Source organism: Sinohyriopsis cumingii, chromosome 11 (genome assembly GCF_028554795.1).
Source record: "Sinohyriopsis cumingii isolate HCF-2022 chromosome 11, ASM2855479v2, whole genome shotgun sequence".
Taxonomy (NCBI): domain Eukaryota; kingdom Metazoa; phylum Mollusca; class Bivalvia; order Unionida; family Unionidae; genus Sinohyriopsis; species Sinohyriopsis cumingii.
The window spans coordinates 39,443,604-39,461,160 of record NC_142971.1 but is presented as its reverse complement, the minus strand read 5'-3'; the positions used below and the strand labels follow the sequence as shown (position 1 = coordinate 39,461,160).

The following is a 17,557-nucleotide window of genomic DNA, read 5'->3' as shown; positions in this document are numbered from 1 at the left end:
TTACTTATTTCTTTTTTTTTTTGTTGCATTACTGACAGGATTATACTATTACTTTGCAATACAATTTATCCAAGACATATTTTCATTTGATTTCCCTTGTACAGCAGTGGTTCATTCAATTTAAACAATGAATTTCCTTCTCTGATTCTATATTCTTTTGATACAGAAACATATCCAGTGTATAGTTTCCATAAAAAAATATTTAATATGTTTGGTTTGGTATATCTAAAAAAATAAAACGTGCTTTACATTTTTTAACTGAATCTTTTTATTTTGAAACCATTTGATTGATAGTGATTGACTGAAGTTATGGATGGAAAAAGGATGGAAAGGATGTTAAGGATGGAAACAGGGGAAATATACAACTCTTCATTTGTATGCAGCATATTATACAAACATCTCCGTCTGATTATGGGCATTTGGACTGCTAGACTCACTCCTATTTCTTTTACCTTGCTCTCTCTGTTTTAACAAGAACATTCACATGCAAACCTACATGCACACACACAATTACACTCATATAGACAGCCAGACATAGTTCCTACATGCACACACACACTTACACTCATATAGACAGCCAGATCGAGTTCCTACATGTACAAACACACTTACACTCATACAGACAGCCAGACAGAGTTCCTACACACACACACATATACACACACACTTACACTCATATAAATAGCCAGATTGAGTTCCTACACACACACACACACACACACACACACACATATAGACAGCCAGACAGAGTTCCTAAATTGGATGAAACTATTTATTACTCAGCTAGAATCAGAGTATGTACCAATACAGTAAATAATAGCTTACAAGTATTTTTTTAATTTTACATCTCTTTTGGTCATTTAATTATTTTGATTCTTGCCTCCTTGTTTTGCCTCATTCAAGCCCATTGTTTTGTTTTTCTTTTAAAACATCAGACACTTTATAATATTTGCCTGTTTTCATTTCTTTATGCAATATTTTGTTCATTGTTCATGCATCATCACATTCCTTTTGCATTTTTTTTATTATGTCTTATGTAATTTTTCATTATTTTTGGTCTCTTAATAGTCTCTAGTGCCACTTTTCAAGTCTATTTGCTGTAGTTAGGCCTACTTTTATCTTGTTTGGCTTTTTTGTATTTGTTCTAGTCTGGTACCCTAAACTTCTTCAAAAGCTATGTAGATAAATGGTTCAGAACATCAGACTATCTTTTTCCTTCAGTGAGACAAGTTCTCTGTATTTCTTCAAATAACTTTATGCACTAATACGGAACAGTGCCTACAAATTGTAACGAAAGGCAACAGACTTAGCAACAAAAATGTAAAAAGCAATTGATGGAATTTATAAAAAAATAAACACTTCATGTTTAAATTTTGATTAATTAGACGCTAAATGTGAGGCCAAAATTTTGTTTATGATTGGCAATAGACTGTTTTTAATTAAATTAGTGGAAAAAAGGGAACAACTATTTTGATTGCAACACGTAAGAGAAAAGAATGGAAATATGTGGACAAAATCTAGGTAATGAAATTGATGTTAAAATACAGTGTTTTATCCTTTTAAAACAATAATCTCAGAATCATGCCCAGCTATTATTAAAGGCAGATACATACATGGAGAATAATATATGATTTAATGCACTGTTCAATAATACAATACAATATCTATCCTTGTTGAACAAGTCCTTATTAATTTTGAAAAAGCATTTGATACAGTAACATAAAAATTTCTATATACAGTTATGCATATATTAATTATCTGACTTAACTTTTAAAATTGATTAAAATATATTTATAGCAAATATTTCCACAGCAGTGATACAGATTAGTTTTATATAAGATTTCTTTGTTGCAAGAAGATGCTGTTCTTTATCAACAATTATGATTAATTCAAATGAAAGCACATGTACTTATGATATACCCATCTCCACCTTTAATATTTCTCATTTTAAGTTCAGTGATAAAAGTTGTTTATATTTTAGGAAAACAATCTCAATTAATAAAACGAAAAATACCAAAATGTAAACAAACATTTTAATTTTAATTTACAAAGATTTAAATGCTCCAGAGTTGTATAGTTTGAGAAGGGCTGTTTTTTTGTTCGTTTTTTAAAAAGTATACTCAGTTTCAGAAGATTGAAACTTTTTATGGTTTTAGTTCCAACTAAGTCAAAGAACTTTGGCAACTAAGAACATTTTTATTAGTATCAAATTGGTATTATTTAGGATGTATACTGTATATTCAAATTAGTATTATTTATAATGTATACTGTATGTTCAAATTAGTATTATTTATAATGTATACTGTATATTCAAATTAGTATTATTTAGGATGTATACTGTATATTCAAATTAGTATTATTTAGGATGTATACTGTATATTCAAATTAGTATTATTTATAATGTATACTGTACATTCAAATAAGTATTATTTAGGATGTATACTGTACATTCAAATTAGTATTATTTAGGATGTATACTGTATATTCAAATTAGTATTATTAAGGATGTATACTGTACATTTAAATTAGTATTATTTAGGATGTATACTGTATATTCAAAATAGTATTATTTAGGATGTATACTGTACATTCAAATTAGTATTATTTAGGATGTATACTGTATATTCAAATTAGTATTATTTAGGAGGTATACTGTACATTTAAATTAGCATTATTTAGGATGTATACTGTATATTCAAATTAGTATTATTTAGGATGTATGCTGTTCAGTTGGTATAAATTCTCCAGAAACACTAAAACGTTGAGTTTGGGGAATGTAATAAAACTGCTTCTTTTTGGAATGCTTTGCTGTAATGGTGGAATAATTAACTTCAAAATCTTAATTTCAGTGCACGAAGGATCATTTTAGGTGAATATGAAGATGACAACAGAGAAAAAAATTTGGAACAAATTCTCTTACAAGATAAATGGTTTATCTGCAACATGAGATTGGAGAAAAATGTACCTCTCTTTCAAATCTTTCTGCTACATCTTTCACAAAAGAGTAATTGTTTCATAAATGATTGTTAGGGAAATTAACAACAGCTTCAAGATATAAGTTAAATTAATGCATATAAAAATTAAAAAATATAACATCTTAATATTTTATGATTAGTGTTTGTCCAGCATGATGGCAAAGCACTTTACTCACTAACCCACCACCTTATTTGTTACCCACTTAGGAACCAGTGCAAGAGGGAACGGGTTTGGTAACGGATGTGTATTAAAATGGTGTTTCGGGTATATATTTAAAATGGATGTCAAATCTCTAGCCGGTACGAGGTATGATTTTTCTGTAAATGCAGTTAAAGCTTGGTTGCTTTCTGTCTGGCATAATGTTTCGTCAGGGAAATATATGTATCGTAAAATATACGGCCTTAAAGTTTTAATTTATTGGTTGATGACGCTGCATTAATTTCTGCATTGAGATGTTGACGTTTGTGTGTGATTCGGATTGGGTTTTAGACAACCTTCGTGTAACCTTTTTTTTATTTTTCTCTACAGTACAGTTTCTAAAGCCGTTCTAATTACTCAATGTAGTATACTGCCTTTATGGCTGTTTACGCATTTCTCAGATCTTTCTTTCAAGGATGTTGGTCGCTCTCCATTGAGAAAATATTTGTACAACTTAAAAGTTGTAGTAGTCAACCATTATCATAATAATTATGCCACGACTACAAAACGTAAACAACTGATTTAAAATCAAAGAAATATCCATTGGCTTTGCCTTGAAATTGAAATTGTAGAATTATGAAATTTGTCTTCTTTCTGCAACCATCAAGTGAAGTATGAAAATACATTTTCCAGCTTGCATAGTTCATCTCTCTCTTTCTCTCTGTCTCGTTAAATCCTACATAACTGACATCACTTCACACGTGTTTATTTTGTGGTTTTCGTTTTGTTTTATGTTTGTTGTTTTTGTTTTGTAATAAATAGACTAAGTTTTGTGAAAAGAATTTGAAATATTAAACATCAATTTTAAAACATAAACTGGTTTTAGGCAGAAGTAGCTTTTAGAAAGGGGTTATGATGTCAAACCTTGTTGCTGACAGCAATGGAGGACAAAGCCGAGGCTCTGTCAGTAGATATATGATCATTTTAGTTCCCCATTGATGAAGGAAATAATACTAATGGAGGACCTGGATGGGTGCCCAGGACAATGTCCTTAATCACAGTGCAATCCTTATTTCCCTTTCCAAGGTCTTTGACAGTCTTTCACACAGCTTGATCATTTAGAAGATAAAAGTTCATAAAATTGATCAGAACTTGGTAAAATTATTTGAAAACTACTTGTCTGATTGAAAACGTGGAGCTTTAGATTGCGACCATGACAAAAGCTCCCAATAGCCCAAAGCACAAGGTTGGTCAGATTTAATGTCTTTGTGACATTTTCTTTTTAACACCATATACTTACATGGATGACCACACTATCTCCCCCACCCCCACATATTTAGATCCAAATAATATCAAATTTGTTGTAAAAATTAAGTGCATTGTACTCAATAACTGGTTTGCTGTTACCAAACCAATTTTCTTCGCCCAAAAAAAAAATAAAATTAAAGTGCAAGATTTCAACAACAAAAATAAAGAAAAGAAAAAGAAGGGACAGTACCCAGTGAGTATCATCTGAAACTCCTTGGAATAGAAGTTACTGGCAACAAAAGTTTCACCACATATCTAAAATCTAGCAGTAAGTTGGAAGACTTAAATTTCCTGCAATATCTCAGCATCGCATATACTTATTAGATCAAATTATAATTATTGCACTCTGTGGCAAACTAAATTCTGACAAAGTTGGAAAAGTAGCAGTATTTATACAAAAAAAAATAGCTTTTGTTAATTTAATTCCTTGTATGATTTTATTAAAAAAGCATGTCATAATTCCAACATATTAGTAGATTAGTGGTTTGGATTGGTAGTTATACATTCAATGCTAAACATACAAAGTATCATTTTGAAGTCGATTGCCTCCACCATTTTTGGCTGATATACAGTGCACCACTGTTACATGCTATTGGTTAGTTGGCATGACATACTAAGGGAGGCAACTGAAGAAATTGAATAGATGTCACTAAGACAAAGCACTGAAATATCTGATTGATCTGCTAAGGTATAGATAGGTTAACATATCGGAATCTTGGCTAGCAAAGATTACAATGTTGGTATCTCTGTGATTCATTGTATATGACACTTTACAGTGATGGGTTTGATGTATGAATCATGTTGGTGGAGTTTTCATTCCACATATTTTGGCAGGCCTATAGAATATGCAGATTTGTATAATATTTGATGTAGGATGTGAAATCTTCCATTCAGAAATGGGTGAATGTAGGGGAGCTTTTGGTAACTACATGCATTTCGTTACAATGGCAGTCAACAGTACAGAATACCTTTTTTCTCTCCAGATTTTATAACTAGAAAATATTGCAGTATGATTTGAGATATTAACATGCATTCCAGTTTAATGTTTTTCAATATTTTCAGTGTGGAAAGGAAATCTGAAAAGATGATGAAATTTTGATAGTTAAAAGATCTGTGTAGTAAAAAATGGAGGATTTATCCAGTAACTATATAAGTCTTGGCACCCTGAGATGTTACAATGGTTGCTGCAACCTTGTCTCCATCTTTCAAACTGTCTGTATACAGGGATTTATGGCCATGAACTTTGGCATATTCCTTTGATGTCATTAAGTTTACTCTGAAGTATGAGACTAGTTGCAGATTTTTTGATTAGGAAAGATATAATTGAGGGGTGGTTTTGGAACATAGAATTTTAAATTATTAGCAAGATTTAATTTTGTTGTTTCAAGATAAGGATAAATTCACATGATAAAAAGTGGAATGAAGATTGCATTTTCTAAGTGTATAAAATTTGGTATTTGAGCTTAAAGATGATGTCATTGTGGGATTATAGGATAATTTATTGGTAATACTGAAGAACCAGTTTCATTCATCTGAGATAAAGTGATGGTTCATTGCGTACTCATAAAGGCTGTTTGAAGGGAAAATGTAAAATGCTCACAAAGTCCAAGTCTGTGATTTTGTATCAGATCAAGCAAGGAAAGATTTTCAAGCTGATCCGTACACACAAAAAGCAAAGTTGAGTTTAGATTTTACTACCGTATATACTCACTTATAAGATGGGTCCAACTGCACATGACATAGATATTGTTTGCCATTGCACAATATGCATGCAGATCAGGATCAGTGTTGTTTGTTCTACTGATGAGTGTTAACAAACTGCATAGATTCAGATCTGCCAGTGCACCATGTGACATTAGATCAAAATTTATACAGTTTGCAGTTGGAACCAACTTATAAGTAAGTATATATGTTAAAGTCCTGTATAGCTGGAACTAGCTCCCCAGTTTGTGTGTGCTACACCTTGTATTAAATCTAGGTTTTTGGCATATAACCCTAAGGTATCACTTGTGTGGAAGAAAAGTTAGTTTACTGTAAATAAAAAGTACTAAATTTGTGATCTCCTCTGCTAGGACAAGAGAACCATCAATAAATAGTTTTGGTCATCATGAATTTTATGTAATCTATAGAAGTGAATCTTGATTTTGAAAATGAACCAATTGTCATCTGACCATTTCTGATCTCATGTGTTTAAGTGTATCTGTTGATGACATGTTCAGTGACAATACAACATAACAGCTCTAAACAGGACACACATTTCAGTTGGAGGGAAAATACTACAAGGTGGAAGATGATGGGATGAAATCTGGGTTATAGAAGTTGTGTATTGGCTGAAAGATTTTTGTTGGTATTTATAAAAAAGAAAATGAAAGAATATGACAATTACCGTAAATTGATACCTGAAATAAATTAAGAAGAAAATTCCTTTCTTTAGGCATCAGCTTGTTGAATCTGTTTCCACTGGTAATACAGGGATTAATGGATGGCCCTGGAATAGCTGTCACCCTAGGTAAACCATGGAATTGCTGCCCCCCCCCTCAATTTCTTCTCATATTTGGTGCCTCATTTAACTTGCAGTTAGGTATTCCAGTCTTTTATTGAATTGTAATAAATAGAGGATATACCACTGGTACTCACTCTTCTGTTGGTCATATTATCACACAGAAGCCAGAGTGACCCTGGGGCTAGTGCATTGGACTGGATAGAAAAGGATGCAAGTTCAAATCCTGCCCATGTCTGTTATGGTATATCCTTAGGCAAGGCACTCTACTCCTCTTGACCTGGCACTATGTATAAGACCAAACTAAAACAAATTGTGTTGTTCATCACTGGAAAATACACAAAGTTGGCACTATTTTGAAATGATGGCTTGGTTCTTTTTGCTAAGAATATGATTGGGTTTGGATTTGTGGACTATTTTTTTTAGTACATCCCAGCTCATACATGGTGGCAGAATATTTAGTAGAGAAAGAACCAATGACCCAAGAGAAGCTACTGGCAAGCTTTCTCATATTCATGTTGGTCAAGCTAAGACTTGAACTCAAGTTGACAGCGGTGAGATGAATAAGTAATCATTAAAGGTGTACACCATAGTCTGTTTTTGTAATGAAAGCAGAATGATTTTGATCTGGACATTAAAGCAAGACCTTTCCATTTCACTATGATAGTGTTTAAATTTGATGTATTTTTATGTGATATAACATTCAGATGAGGTGAAGTCTGGGCCCAGAATCTTATTTTATTTGGCAACGATGGTAGATCAGTTGGTAGAGCATAAGACTTGTAAGTCTAGAGTCACAGTCTTGATACCTGGAAAGACCAGCTCAGGTTGGCTGCTGCGTTATGTCCTTATGGAAGGACAGTTCCCATTTCCTTGGCATGATTTAGCCAATAATGTGTTAAAAGTACCATTAAAACCAACAAGATAAACCAATTTTATTTTCTGTTGTCAAGATTAGAACCAAACTTTTTTGAGTACTGATTGTATCATATCCAAAAATAATGTATTAAACTATTTTGATTTTAAAATAAATTTTCTTTCCAAGTTCAACAGCAATGTATAGACAAGAGAAGTACGAGACTAAATTCATTCATTAAAATCTTGGTGAGCGTACCTGAAATGACGGAGCCTTTCACAGTGATGAATATGATGTGAAGGAGGTATCAGATAGTGGTAGGGATGAAACCTGGATTAAAATCAGTTGTGTGTGTATACATTTTTTGTTTCATGTCTAGTAATGTTATATAATATGGTTATATGGTGGAGATCCAAATAGTTTCAAGGTTATGACCCAGGAGGAAAGTCCTGGGGGTTTGGATGGACACTGGGGTCAAAGTCAGTTGCATTTATAAATTCAATTTCCATCGCCCAGTAATAATATATATGGCTATAGAGCAGGGATCTCAACAGCTTTTATGTTACACCTTTGGGGCTACATAATTGGGTGTAGTAAAATACCCTGGGGCATTACCCATGGGTATCTAATAAATAATGAAAAAATCAGCCTTGCCTCCTAACTCCACACCTAGAGACATGGTCAAAATTCCAAAAGTGTTGGCACTGTCAAAACCGATTGGACTGTCATTGATCCATATTCCATGTGCCTAGCTTTAACAGTGTACAGGTTCAAGGACATGATTGCTAGACATACTGTACAAACTGTATCACAATATTCCAACACTTGTTTGAAAGTGCAAGGATAATAATTATAGAAATAATAACACCTTTTTGTACACTTGCAGATCTAGACCCATGTGAAACAGATTGATACCGTGTGAGCACAAAACATATTTTCCAAACCATGGCTGAGGAAAGAAACAGAGAAGTACAGATATTACGGTCACTGAACAACAATGATCAATCATTTGTAACCTTCTGCAATAGAACGTTGAGGTTAGCTGAACTATTCTGGATTGACTACAGTGGTCAGTATGTGCGTTATGCTCGCATTCCACCAGGAAAGGCAACATTGATGAATACTTATGTTACTCATCCATGGATAGCAAAAGATGCATTTGTTGGACTTCCATTTTTGCTGAATAGAAGTAGAGTTTTCTTTCCAGTTGCTTGGGATGGAAGAGAAAGCAGAGATAGAGTAAATATAACCATTCCAGGTATGTCCTATGTTTCTGTGGTTTGGTATGTATTAATGTATTACCAGTAGATGGATATTCCTCAAGTGTTGTAGTGAACAGTCTTCAGACAGAAAGAATGTTGGTAAAATTTAGAAAACAACAGTATGAACCTGATTATGTTCACCTGGCCTATGGTGTCTTTTAACCTGTTAAGAGTTTGTGACCTCTGGCGTGTTTGACGCTTGCTTATTCATTAATGATAAGCCCAAATGTGCAGTGATGCATATAAAATCCAGTGATGCATATAAAATCCAATGAATTGAGACAGTTTCCCATTGTCTCCAAGTTTTGAGGACTTAGTTTCAAAGGGACAAATATATGCTTGCATTCTACATAATAGTCATAGAAGTGCATTGAAGGATGCAAAGGGGTCAAGATTTTGGAGCCTTGTGTCTAAAAATTGTCAGAAACCCAGAATTTTGCACTCAAGATGAAACACACAGTGTATGAAACCTGTTACTATTTAAGTAATTGACTATTTAATAAAAAGATACATTTTACATAGTGTTTGTATGGTCTTCATCTTTGGAGGAATTCACCTATTGCCACAAGGGGAGGCAACCACAACCACTTACATGTATTATAGTCTGTCATATAAAATCAAATATTTTTTCTTTTACTCTTAAAAACACCTACCCCAAATTAACAGGACTGTTTAGTATAAATATAACCTTTTAAATTGTATATGATTTTTTGTGTTAGTCATCTTGGAGATGGACTTATGTTAAATTTGGAAACAACTTTTCGATTGGGACTTTCATAATGCCACAAATCTTGCTATTTTTTTTTTTTATTTTTTAGCTGGCTATTGATATCTGGCTACAGTAGGGCTTGACTGACAGTAGTTTCATTGCAGAATATCATTTGTTCTGCTGATGATTTTCAACCTTTTGGTACATGAAAATTGGGACCGTGAAAACCCGGTCATGTGCTACATTTACCTCTTGGCTTTTACCTAATGAAGCCTATCTGAAAGGAGCCTGTACCTTTGTGAAGGTGAAAACATATCAGTTTTGATGAACAGCCTAAGTTGTTATTTATGAAAATATTATAATATGTCACTTCAGGTAAACACATTTTCTGTGTCTAAATGAAAGTATTTTTTGAATATACATTGGATAACATTGACACTCGACCAAATGAAGCATGCCTTTAAAAAAACAAAAATATGGCTTCATAACTCTTATCGTTTTCCTCTTTTTTCAGTGTATCCATTAAGGGCAAGAAGTATGGAGGTTGTGCATCAGAGGTTTTCGTCCACAGATATTGCAAAATCTGATCTCCCTGCTGTGTTGAAGCAAGAAGTACTTCAACTTGCCCGGAAAATCCCACACACAGACTATCCATCAATTAATGCACTACATTTTGAGGAGGTATTAAATGAGGAGGAGGTTGAACTTAATGAAGAGGATGAAAACTCCTCAGATGAAGATTCAGGTAATGATGGAGAAGGGTATGAAATGTGGAATGACGGTGAAGAAAATAATGAAAATCTCAATGAGGCAAATGAAAATCTCAGAAATGACAGAGCAGAGGAAGCTGATGAAAACTAGTGAAGTCGGCATTAAAAGCTTATGTACATTGTTAAGGAATAGCGTCTCAACAGTCATTACAAAATCTACTCGTAAGGAAATATTTGTAACATTTACAAAATGGCTTTCCTTCTTATGGACTTGACCAACACTGTGTATATTTTTACTCTGTTGACATGTTTTAGTTGGTAACCAGAGCTGTAGGATTTGTAAAAGTTAAGGATTTAATTTTTTCAAGGAGAATCTTGTAGATTGTTAAGAGCATGAATTATATCACACAAACACAATCCCAACCCACAGATACAAGTTTGATATGCCGTTGATATTTTTACTGTGATGGTTTGCATTTAACTTGTAGAGATCTAGGATCAGTAATGCACTAGCAGGTCAGGGTCTGTGCTGTACATTCTAGTCATGGTTCAGTATCAACAGCTAGACCCTGCTCTTCTGGAGTACTAGATCCTGGACTGGGTCTCAGCTGTTAAGCAGTTTGGTTTATATTTTAAAGTGGTGAATACAGTTATTGACCTTTGCTGAGGTGAATATGAAGCTTTAAGAACTTGTAAATCTCATACTGACTGACAGTAAAATAGGTCCATAAAAGTTTGTAATCACTGCAACAAAGGTCTCTAATTGTTTTGTTATATAAAAATTTACTGGTTGTACGCTATTTAAAAACTTAAGAGGATTACAAAAGTGCAATATTGTACAAATATATATCTTTGATGAGATAACTTTAAAGTTTTATTAATCTGTATAGCATGTTATTGTTGGAGGATAAGCTGATGTCAATATTATAATTTCACGGTTCAACGACTTTCATATTTATCAAATGTTTTCAGTTGCAAGAAATGCAGTTTAATTTGACTTGGAATTGTACAAATAGCATTTCTTTTGCACAATGTTAAGAACTGAGACTTATGACTTTATGTAAAAGCTTGTGATGTCATGTCCATCTAACGAAGAACCAATAATCATTCCAGTTGCTCAGTGTCATGTCAGCGAATAAAAAAGCAAGTTATACTTGAATCATGTACACAAATAGGGCCATTAAACTTGAAAGAATGTATTCATCAGTTAAAAAATATAAGAAATGCCCTATTGAAATAATTCCAGATTACAGACTTTATAAAGCTTTTCAAATGAGAAATAAAGTGTTACTTCAGTTATCAGCCTAGATTGGTACATTACACTAATAATGAATATAATGTGTTGGTAACTGTACATATAATGATTAGACTATATTGATAATTGTACATACACTAATAATGAATGGACTGTATTGATAATTGTACATACACTAATAATGATTAGACTTGTATTGATAATTGTACATACACTAATAATGTATATACTTGTATTGATAATTAATTGTGCATACACTAATAATGAGTAGACTTGTATTGATAATTGTACATACACTAATAATGATTAGACTTGTAGTGATAATTTTACATACACTAATTATAAATATACTGTGTAGATAATTGTACATACACTAATAATGTATATACTGTGCTGATAATCGTACATACACTAATAATGAATAGACTTGTAGTGATAATTGTACATACACTAATAATGAATATACTGTGTAGATAATTGTACATACACTAATAATGAATAGACTTGTATTGATAATTGTGCATACACTAATAATGATTAGACTGTATTTATAAATGTTAATACCTTCATGCATTGTTATCTTAAAAGAGGCAGGAATGGCAAGTCATCACTTTCTCCCCCTCAGATATTATTGGTGTATTAAAAAAAGAAATATATTTTCTGTGTGCATTATTTTTAGACTTAAGGAATAGCTTTATCCTGAATATTGTTTGTAAAAAGAAAATACTCATATATTATGTATATATATTGGTAGTGTCTTGTTAGAGCGGGGTTTTGTCTGTAATTTTGCTATAAGCCATATTTTGTGAAAATGATTTAGTTCACGAAAGATACTAAGGTAGTAACTGTTTGTCTCAGCTGGTTTTCTTGTCTGAGTGGCTCTCATTTCTTCAAACACATAAATTGTTATGGTTGGTGAACACATAGAGCCACTACCAAAGAATTTCACATGCTCGTGATAAATGGTGAGATTGATGTACCTTACAAAACAATTTCTGACTTGATTAAAATATTGCCTATAATTTTTGCCTTTGGTGATACATATTTTGGAGACCTTTAGGTCGTTGCTTTGAACCCAAAATGTGACCCAGTCACATGTAATTAAGGATAAATAACTCTCATAGATATTTTATATGAAGGGTTCCCTATTTCATATACAATTTATATATGTGGCCATGTCTTGACAAATGAGAGTATTCATGAGACTGTAATTGACAGAGAGGAATATTATGAAATTTTTAATGATGTTAAGAATGAAGTCATGGTAGATTTTACCTTGGTTGGAATTTGTGATGTTGATATTAATTTCTCTGCAAGTAAACATTTGTATCCACTTATTGCAGTAATTTGTTCCAATATGTTCTCCACTCACATCAGGTAATGGAATAAAGTTTTGTTTTCATGCTTAGGAAAATTAATCTAAGTACAAATATTACAATGTTTTTATCCCCATACTTTTTTCATATTGTGGAATCTTCTCTCTGTTTATCCATCCTTCTGTTATTATACCTTCTCCTAACCTGCTGGGTCAAATTTAGATGTGTACAGCATTACCATTATACCTGTTTACCATGGTGTGTTTTTCATGGTACTTTTTCAGTGTACCAGTACTTTGGTAGTTTGAATATATGTAAATTCCCAAGTAATCTTGTTATGAATGGAGTTATATTATACCAGATTTGATTTTTCATGACAAAATAATTTTTAAAAAAAATTATTTTGACAAAATATTGTATTTGTCACAATTTTGAATATAAATATATTTATGATTCTTTAATCACGTTTGACAGATGGCACATATGCAAACAAGATGGCTGAATGGAATATTGTGAAAGATATTCTAACTTTAAATGACCGTTTTTTAAATAGTTTATTACTAGTGTATGTTAATGAGTGAAGTACGTGTTCCTTTGATTTTCAGGAAAGCATTTATTTTATTTTTTAATTTTACACAATTTCCAAATTCCCCTAAATATTTCTCGTTTGTTGAGTGTTTTATGTTACTAGCTAGTAAATTGTAGACTTTAGTGTCAAAACTTTCCATTTTTTTTATCAACATGCTCTCAAATGTTGCATTGTCTTTAAGAGGTTGTCAGCTGTAGTGGTTGTCAGCTGTAGCATTAGCTTCATCATCCCACTTTAGTTACAATTTTTAGATTACAGCTTATTCAACAGTTTTTATGTTCATAGCAGATTACTGACCATTTAATTCTCAGAAGGGTAGGACTGCTATTTTCTTTTGAGTCGATATATTTCTTTATCTCAAGATAATTTTGTTTCAAATAATATAATGGATATATTACTTTGCTATAAATAAGCACTAGGTATTTTCCATCTACTGACAACATAAATTTGGAAACAGTGTCAGGCCCCAGCCACAGAACATTAAATTGTAGGTCCTTAACATAATTGCAGTATACCATGGTACAGAATTGTTTGCAGTACCCAGCGCTAGTGAAATTTGGCAATTTTTTTATATATACTTATGTACATTTCTTCTATGGTTACCATCACATATCACTACAATGTCTGCAGTGTGGCAGTTTATAGTGTTATCTAGCACTGGGGCATCATGCTGCAGACATGTAGCATCGTGTCCCACCCAATCACATTATCCTGACACCAGGCAGACCAGTCCCGACACTAATGTCTTAATGCTGAGCGTTTAGCGAGACAGATGTTTGTACCACTTTTATAAGTCTTTGGTATGACTTGGCTGGGGTTCAAACCTGCAGCTGAGGTGGATGCTCTAACCACTAGGCCACTGGAGCAGTGGTTCTCGATGAAAATGTGCCAATCTGGCCATTTTGAAAATTGTATTGCTACTTCCCCTGAATGGATGGTCATAACAGCACAGGATTTTCACTAAAAGACTTATTTTATCTAGTTCATCCTAAATGAAATTGATGCTGATCTCAAATCTGACGCAGCCATCAACTTGAAAAATCATATTATCACTATTCCTGAATATGTAGCCATATCAACATGGGGTTTTCACTGAAAGACTTCTCATGATGTCTAGTGGTTCTAAATGAAAAATAGTGCTGATAGGATTCCCAGTATGAAATTCTTATTATTGCTACTCCTGAATGGGTGGTCATATTAATGCTGGGTTTTCACTAGAAGATTTCTTATAATTATTGTCTAGTCCTAAATGAAGATGGCACTGATCTCACCCCCAATATGGCCATCTTAAAAATCTTGTTATCACTACTCCTCTGGAATGGATGGTCATATCAGCATTGGGTTTTCACTAAAGATGGTACTTCAGTTTTGTATTTTGCATGAGGTTAGATTTTTAAAGAAAACAAATTTTCCAGGTTTTCCTCACTGGTTATATTGGCTATTTAGCAAAGACCTTGTACATCTTAGGTCTCATTAAAAGAACTTTTAACTCCCTATATTTTAATGCAGTAATTTTTTTGGGGGTGGGGGGAATTGGGAGCACCTATTTTTTGGTTAGCTGTGTGTTTAAATAAAGTACAGTTACCACAATCACAATAGCCAAAGAAATTTCAGCCATAGTACATGAAAGTAACATAGAGGTATGCCAACATTCTGTCCTCCGTTCACATTACAAATGCAAACAACTTCATCTTACACCTGCCACTCTTATGGTACTACATAAATTAATATCGGTAAAGTGCCCCCAAAAGACTTAATTCTCCTGATGTCTAGTTGTAAGTGGTGATAATCTGATGTCCAATATTGTTGCCACGGCAGTAAATTGACCAAATAATATTGCTACTCCTGAAATGATGATATCAACATGGGCGTTCACTCTTTTTACATCATCTAGGTGGTGCTAAATTTAAATGGTGCAAAACTGATGTGCTGTGTGCCTGCCATCTAATAAATCTTGTTATCATAACTCGACTTAAACTGACTAAACAGTTTTCAATGAAAACTTCTTATGATGACATACAGTATGGCCATCACAACAGCATTCTTGAAAATCTTGTTACTGTTACTCCAGAATGGAAAATCATATCTTGAAATTATTGCTCTTCAAAATGATGAATATATCAACACAGAGTTTTAAAGAGACATCTTATAATACCCAGTTGGTCCTAAATGGAAAGGATTCAAGTCTTAATCGAACATGGCTGCAATGACAATGGTCTCAAAAATCTTGCTGTCACGACTCCTCTAGAATAGATGATCATTATGACATGGCATTTTCACCGAATATTTTCCAATGATGTCCACTTTGTTCTAAATGAAAATAATACTAAGCTACGTGTACCATACTTGAAAATGTCAGATATGGTTTAAATGCCCAACAGTTAAATGTTAGAAACGAGTTTTATCTTTAATTCCTGGCAATTCTTTTAACACAGCAGTGTCAGTCCCTTTGCAGGATTCTTGTTAATTATTGATCTGACAGCAACTTTTGGTTTGTTGTTTTATAGCACAGTCACACTGGTTGGTTATTTAGTACCGATGCATTTGGAGTAAAGTGCCTTACCCAAGGACACGCCAAAGTAATAACCTGGGCTGAGCTGAACACATGGATAGCTTGCATTTGAAACAAGGAATACACTTTCATTTTTGGGCAAAAGGTCAACATGTATATTGGCTACTTGCTTAGGAGACAAGGAAAACACTAATTTGGGGGGTCGTCATTGTAGCTTGAACTACAAAAAGTTTCTGCATGATAGCTTATTTGTCTTCAACTACTTTGACCAAACTTTGTGGATGGCTTGCATTTAAGACAAGGAAAACACCTATTGATTTTTAGTTCAAAATTCAGGGTCATATGAGTATATTCATACTACTACTTAAGTTCTGTTCCACATGCCCAAACTAAACATGGTAGATGTCTTGCATTTGAAACAAGACTTTGGGGTTTAAAATGTCAAAGGTCATTGCCAGAGGTGCAATGTGTTGATTAACTTTCCTAGAAGCTTTTTTTCCCTTTCATCTTAAACATGCATCACTTTCTGGACACCATTAAAAAAAAATTCTATAATCGACCGTTTGATCATGCAGATGGTTTGCATTTTAGATTCTGGGGTGCTGATGTAAAGTTAGTCCGTTTCCCTAATTCTAATATGAAACCCAGATCCAAATCAAACACGGATGAATCAATTATCTGGATTTTTGGGCAACGATAATTTTTTTTTTATCAATTTCATGCAGATATATCTTGAAAGTTTGCTGGGCCGGCTAGTAAGCGGCTACCCCATGCCGATACTGAAAGGTGCTGGTGCATTCCAACTTTTTGACAGGGAATGGACTCTGACCCTACACCCCAACATAAATGTCCAATTATCAAAAATGGGGTGACAAGGCTCGGAGGAAACTCAAAGTAGCAGAAAATAAAGCTTCTTTGTGCACATTTTTCATGAAATTAATACTATGGATACATCCAGGTCAGCTTGGTGACCACTGAGTACACATTCTCAAACTATTTACTTTTAAGTTGCTAATGTTGTTATTAAAATTGGACCAAGTCCGCAGTGTAGTTTTTGAGAAGTTGTTTAAAAGTTTTTTTTATTTATAAAATATTTGAATGTAGATCAGCATCATTTGAACAAGATCTTTGTGCCAGGATTCTGTCAAAGTTTGTTTAAAGGAAACGACCAAGAGGTCTAAAACGCTCACCATTACGGATCACTGCCATCATACCTCTGTATGGATTTGAGTTTTGGACTTCGCCAATGTGGGTACACAAGAAAGCTTGCCTGTAACTTGGGTGATTATTTCCAGGTTCTTTCTCCACCAATTACAAACCTGCCAACCCTGACGAGCCCGTCTCAGTAAAGCAGCCATTTTTTTCTATAAGACTGATCAGTGTTCAGTAAGATGTAACATAATATCAATAACGGCTATTGTAGAGC

General features: G+C 33.3%; 1 protein-coding gene across 4 annotated transcripts; it reads left to right on the top strand.

Annotated features, from left to right (window-relative positions):
• The first annotated feature begins 3,202 nt into the window (after positions 1-3,202).
• Positions 3,203-13,051, top strand: LOC149787964 (von Hippel-Lindau disease tumor suppressor-like). Of its 4 annotated transcripts, none has more exons than XM_089974234.1 (3): positions 3,203-3,282; positions 8,665-9,036; positions 10,264-13,051. In XM_089974234.1, the coding sequence occupies exons 2-3, from the start codon at positions 8,724-8,726 to the stop codon at positions 10,608-10,610; spliced, it is 660 nt and encodes a 219-aa protein (XP_089830360.1). In that variant the 5' UTR covers positions 3,203-3,282; positions 8,665-8,723; the 3' UTR covers positions 10,611-13,051. The 4 variants fall into 4 exon arrangements, with proteins under 4 accessions (XP_089830360.1, XP_089830362.1, XP_089830359.1 ...); XM_089974236.1 differs by lacking the exon at positions 3,203-3,282 and adding an exon at positions 3,343-3,476; XM_089974233.1 differs by lacking the exon at positions 3,203-3,282 and adding an exon at positions 3,488-3,786.
• Positions 13,052-17,557: the final 4,506 nt, after the last annotated feature.